Source organism: Micropterus dolomieu, unplaced genomic scaffold (genome assembly GCF_021292245.1).
Source record: "Micropterus dolomieu isolate WLL.071019.BEF.003 ecotype Adirondacks unplaced genomic scaffold, ASM2129224v1 contig_14707, whole genome shotgun sequence".
NCBI classification, from domain to species: domain Eukaryota; kingdom Metazoa; phylum Chordata; class Actinopteri; order Centrarchiformes; family Centrarchidae; genus Micropterus; species Micropterus dolomieu.
This window is the reverse complement of record NW_025743693.1, coordinates 1-4,833: the sequence shown is the minus strand read 5'-3', so window position 1 is coordinate 4,833 and position 4,833 is coordinate 1. Positions and strand designations below refer to the sequence as shown.

General features: G+C 45.3%; 1 protein-coding gene across 1 annotated transcript in view; it reads left to right on the top strand.

The window, feature by feature from the left end:
* Positions 1 to 3,389, top strand: part of LOC123966985 — a gene marked incomplete at its 3' end in the record, with an annotated part of 9,635 nt that extends 6,246 nt beyond the window's left edge. Inside the window, exons 7-9 of the mRNA XM_046043042.1 lie at positions 1,856 to 2,003; positions 2,150 to 2,686; positions 3,208 to 3,389. Of these exons, the coding sequence (XP_045898998.1) occupies positions 1,856 to 2,003; positions 2,150 to 2,686; positions 3,208 to 3,389 (867 nt within the window). The remainder of the gene's footprint in view (positions 1 to 1,855; positions 2,004 to 2,149; positions 2,687 to 3,207) is intronic.
* Between the last annotated feature and the right edge of the window lie 1,444 nt (positions 3,390 to 4,833).

Genomic DNA, 4,833 nt, shown 5'->3' with positions numbered 1-4,833 from the left:
GTGCAGGCTTCCCCCGCAGCCACTTGCGGAGCTCCTCAACTCCGAAAAATATTAAAGCACATTTTTTTTCCGCCATCACTTCTAGTAAAACTGTCAATATCCGAAATCTACACAGCTGATTTCACCTCAAAACTTCTCAGAAGTGGATTTAGTGATGAAATTCCAAACGAAAACTGTAAAATATAAAACTTTCTGTTGCTGGCCTCTGTCTGGCGAACACAATGATGATGCAGAATAGTGAATATTCTCTCTGACCAATCAGCAGTCTGTCGTGTTTTCACGTTACATTTTAGTATTCCTCAGTTCGCTTTTCACTTTGCAAACCTGTTACATGCACAAAAAAGATATATATAACTCAATAATGGAGATACCACCTCTTTAAAAAGTCTTAAAAGGTAATAAATCAATTTTGCAAAAATTAAGGCCATTAAAAAGTATTAAAAAGTCCTAATCGCACACTGTCCAAAGAGTTTGTATGCTAAAAGTGTAGGTGAATGTATTTATTTATAATGCATAGCCAGAAATACTAGACAGGCAGTGCGTAGCGACTGTGTGAATTGTTTCTTTAATGTTAGGCGGAGGGATCTTCCGTTATTGAAACATTCAACTTTTCATAAAGCCGTTGCTCTCGTCAATGTCAGTTTTTGTGAACAGATCAATCACAGCCTGGATGGAGCAGGATTTAAATAAAAGTTTGATGTGCTGCAACAAACTTTATAAATGTTGAACTCATTGTTCTGCATAAATGGGTATGATTATTGACGAGTTAGTAGCCTGCCCAAAATCAAGGCTGGAGACTATCAGCCTTGACTATCAGTGAGGTGATCAAAGTGTCAAACTGATTACAGTGATCTTGATTTTACAGTCTCGATGGCGTAGATATTTGTAGGAGCAGCTTGCTTGAAAAAGGTGACAGTCTGTCTCGATCTAGCTTCCAAACAGTAACTTGGACAACAAAGTGATCAACTATGTTGTCAGTTATAACATCGTCACACTATCACAAAATAAATGTTTGCTTTACGAGTGACGCTGAAACTGCTCGTTTTGTTTAGACATTCTCAATTCAGTGCACTGAATAATCTCGTTGATAAAACAACACTAAAACAATAGATGAAACAATCCACATGTTTCATCATTTTTCATTAACTTTCGTGAAGTCGAAAGTCTGCGTTCACTGTTGAATGCACGCGTGCTCCCGCGGCAGGGGAACACTTTCTATCAGGGATCACTACCTTGGCAAGACACCAGACAGTGGCGGTGTAACGTCCTAAAGGATCCGACTAGTTGAGACACATTTGTTCCGCCTTTCGCATCAGCACCATATCGTCGCAAGGAAGATATATTACTATGATTTGTAGATTTTTCATTCAGAGGGGGCCATAGGGGGTCCAAGGTCTGTTTTACAGGGGCACTGGCCCCTGTTGGGTCCCCCCCAAAACCGCTACAGCTCCTCTGGGGTGTTTCAGTTTGGAGTCAGGCTGTCTGCTTGAGGGGTGATAACTGCCCCGTTCTTAGGGAAAGACAAAGGGGAGATGCTGTGTTCTTTCTTTTGGGATAGAAAAAATTAAGTGTTCACTGGTTGGTTCACTACACAATGATACGTTCCATAACCTGTCATCTTTGACGCACCTGCTCTCTTGCGATAGACATTTGATTTACATTGAGCATCTAACTTATATTTCCTTTGCTGATCCTTAAAAAGCAGGCGTCTGCACATTCTCTATGAGGGCCACTTCTCTCATGTTCCATTACTCTTTGATGCACATGTCTCCAGTCACGCATTCCCACTGTAAATGGGTTGACTTGTTTAGTAAAAGCCAAGCACACAGACCAGTACAGTGTGTGTGATCTGCAGGAGGCGGGTGACGCTTAACCACAAGTGTGAGTTTTCCAAGAACAGGATCAGGTTCCTGGGGCAGGTCATTGAGGCATCAGGAGTCAGCGCTGACCGTGATAAAGTGAGCGCTGTAAAAGCCACGCCAGCGCTCAGTAACGTCAGCGAGGTGAGACGCTTTCTGGGGATGACAAACTATCTGCGGAAGTTCCTGCCTCACTTGCTGAGAGAACATGACCTCTCTATGACCCTAATGCTGAAACACTTGTCTCCGCTGACTCATCCTCATATGGGATGGGCGCCGTTCTTCTCCAGCAGCAAGCAGATACAGACTGGAAACCTGTGGCGTGTGCTTCGAGAGCCCTCAGCAGCACCGAGCAGCGATACGCCCAGATTGAGAAGGAGGTTCTAGCATCAACACGGGCCTGTGAGAGGTTTGCAGAGTTCCTCATTGGGAAGAGTTTTCACATTGAAACCGACCACAAGCCCCTGATTCCTCTACTAGGCTCAAAGAGCTTAGATGAATTTCCTCCACGCATACAGCGTCTACGCATGCGTCTAATGAGGTTTGCCTACATCATATCACATGTGGCTGGCAAAGACATTGCAGCTGCAGATGTGCTGTCCCGAGCTTCTGTCAGCAACGCTGCAGAAGGATTGCAGGAGGAGGAAATCAATCTCTCTGTTGACTCTGTCATGGCGAGTCTCCCAGCTACAGAAAAGAGGTTAAGAGAAATTCAGAGACACCAGGACGACGACGCCACACTCCAGCAGTTGAAGAAATTCTGTGTCGAAGGATGGCCAGACAAGTTCTCCATTGAAGAGTGTTCCAGCCCAATCTGCCATTTTCAGGTGAGCTCACAGTCCAAAACGGTCTACTACTGTGTGGCAGCAGGATTGTCATCCCAGCATCACTCAGGGCAGACATCCTGTCCAAGCTGCACGAGGGCCACCTGGGAATAACAAAATGCAGAGAGCGAGCTAAACATTCAGTGTGGTGGCCGGGCCTCAGCAGAGTGCTGACACAAATGATAGAGAAATGTGATGTGTGTAGCCGTGAGAGAATAAATCGATGAGACCTAAAACGATGATGCCTACTGAGTTCCCGCCAAGAACATGGTCTACTGTAGGAGCAGATTTGTTCCAGATAGAAAACAAACAATACCTGGTCATTGTGGACTATTTCTCAAGATATTTTGAACATCACAACATCTGGAGCTGTGATCGATCACTTCAAGTCTATCTTTGCTCGTCATGGTATACCTGAAGTGGTCCGCTCAGACAACAGCCCACAGTTTGCATCCGAGACCTTCAGAAAGTTCGCACAGGATTGGGGCTTTAGTCATGTGACCTCCAGTCCCCATTTTCCACAGAGCAACGGGGAGGCTGAGCGTGCTGTGAGGACAATCAAAAGTCTCCTCAAGAAATCCAGCGACGCTTATCTCGCCCTGATGGCCTATCGAGCTGCTCCCCTGGCAAATGGATACAGTCCCACTGAGCTTCTGATGGGAAGGAAAATAAGATCACCAGTCATTCCATCCAAGCTCAACCCAGGGTGCGTAGACATGGACAACTTGAAAAGGACAGAACAAAAGTACAGACAAAAACTGCGACAGTACTATGACCGAAGACACAGACATGTCATACCTTCACCCCGGTGATCATGTGTGGGTCAAAGATACAGTGGAAAGAGGCACTGTGGTGTCTACTGCCGGCACGCCAAGGTCCTACATCATTGAGACGCCCGGGGGCGCTCTGCGAAGAAACAGATGCCATCTTTCGCCAACCCCTGTGGCTCCTGAAAAACCTGCCAACTCAATTGAGCCAGCACTTGAGAGCACTGTTCCTGACGCCGCACACACTCCTGTCACACCAGGAGCACAGTGTGAAGCCAGTCAGCAGACTCCAGCGTGTGAGGGACGTTTCCCAAACAGAATAAGGAATCCTCCATCTTACCTGATGGAGGGGGGGTAAATAAAACCGTGGGATCAACCGACATGCTGCCGTGGTCTTTCAGTAGAGCCTCCTATTAAGGTTACGGGGTACCTATAAACCACGTAACACTAATGTCTTTCACCAGGGTTCTGTTTACAGTTTGCTTACCTGTTGGAAATATGAAAATACAGTTTTATTCAGGAGCGCTCTGTAGCGTGCGTTCTTGGACTTACTCATCACATACTGACGTCTCATTCTACTTTTCTGGCGTTACCTACTGATGTCTTAGTATAATGCATAGAGCGCCCTTTGCTGACCATTCTGTGCTTAGCAAGGAGGGAATTATCACATCAGTAACAGAACAGTATAATTCATGTAAGTGACAAAATAGTTACATTATGTTTTGAGACCTTAAGCTTTCACTGAATTCAAAAATTAGGGGGGGGGGGGTCACTTTATCTGTCTTTTCAAACACCCAGTGCCAAATTTTCTCCAGACATCGCATTATCTAGTTTACAGTTGATCTCCCAAATCTGCACAGATGTTCAGGGAATTCACACCTTCAGTAGGGCTACACAATTAATGAAATGGCAATTGCGATGTTACTCGATTACCCTTGCGATTACATGATCGCAAGGGGTGCGATTTAACAAAAAAGTGTGCTGTGTGTGTGACATTTCTTCTCTCTTTTTGCACTGCAGTTTTCTCATTATCCTCGCACACACACAGGGTTCTACAGTGGGACCATTTCACTCGCTTATGACCCTTATTCATGAGCACAGTGCGCAAGTAAAGACTACAATCGATCATAATCCCCCGCGCACCACGTTGCGAACTTGTAGCTAATCGTTCCCAACATAGTCGGACTGGCCACCAGGAGCACCAGTCACTCCGTGGCCCTACCAGAAAACCACCTCTAAAGTTTCAGATGCTCCCACACATTTTGGCTATAAAACCACTGGCTACACTGGCTGGTGAGGGAAAAAAGTTAATGTTTATTGTTTTGTTTTGCTAAATACATTTTGCTAGCCTGGATTTTGTTAGGTGGCAACATTTTTTGGATT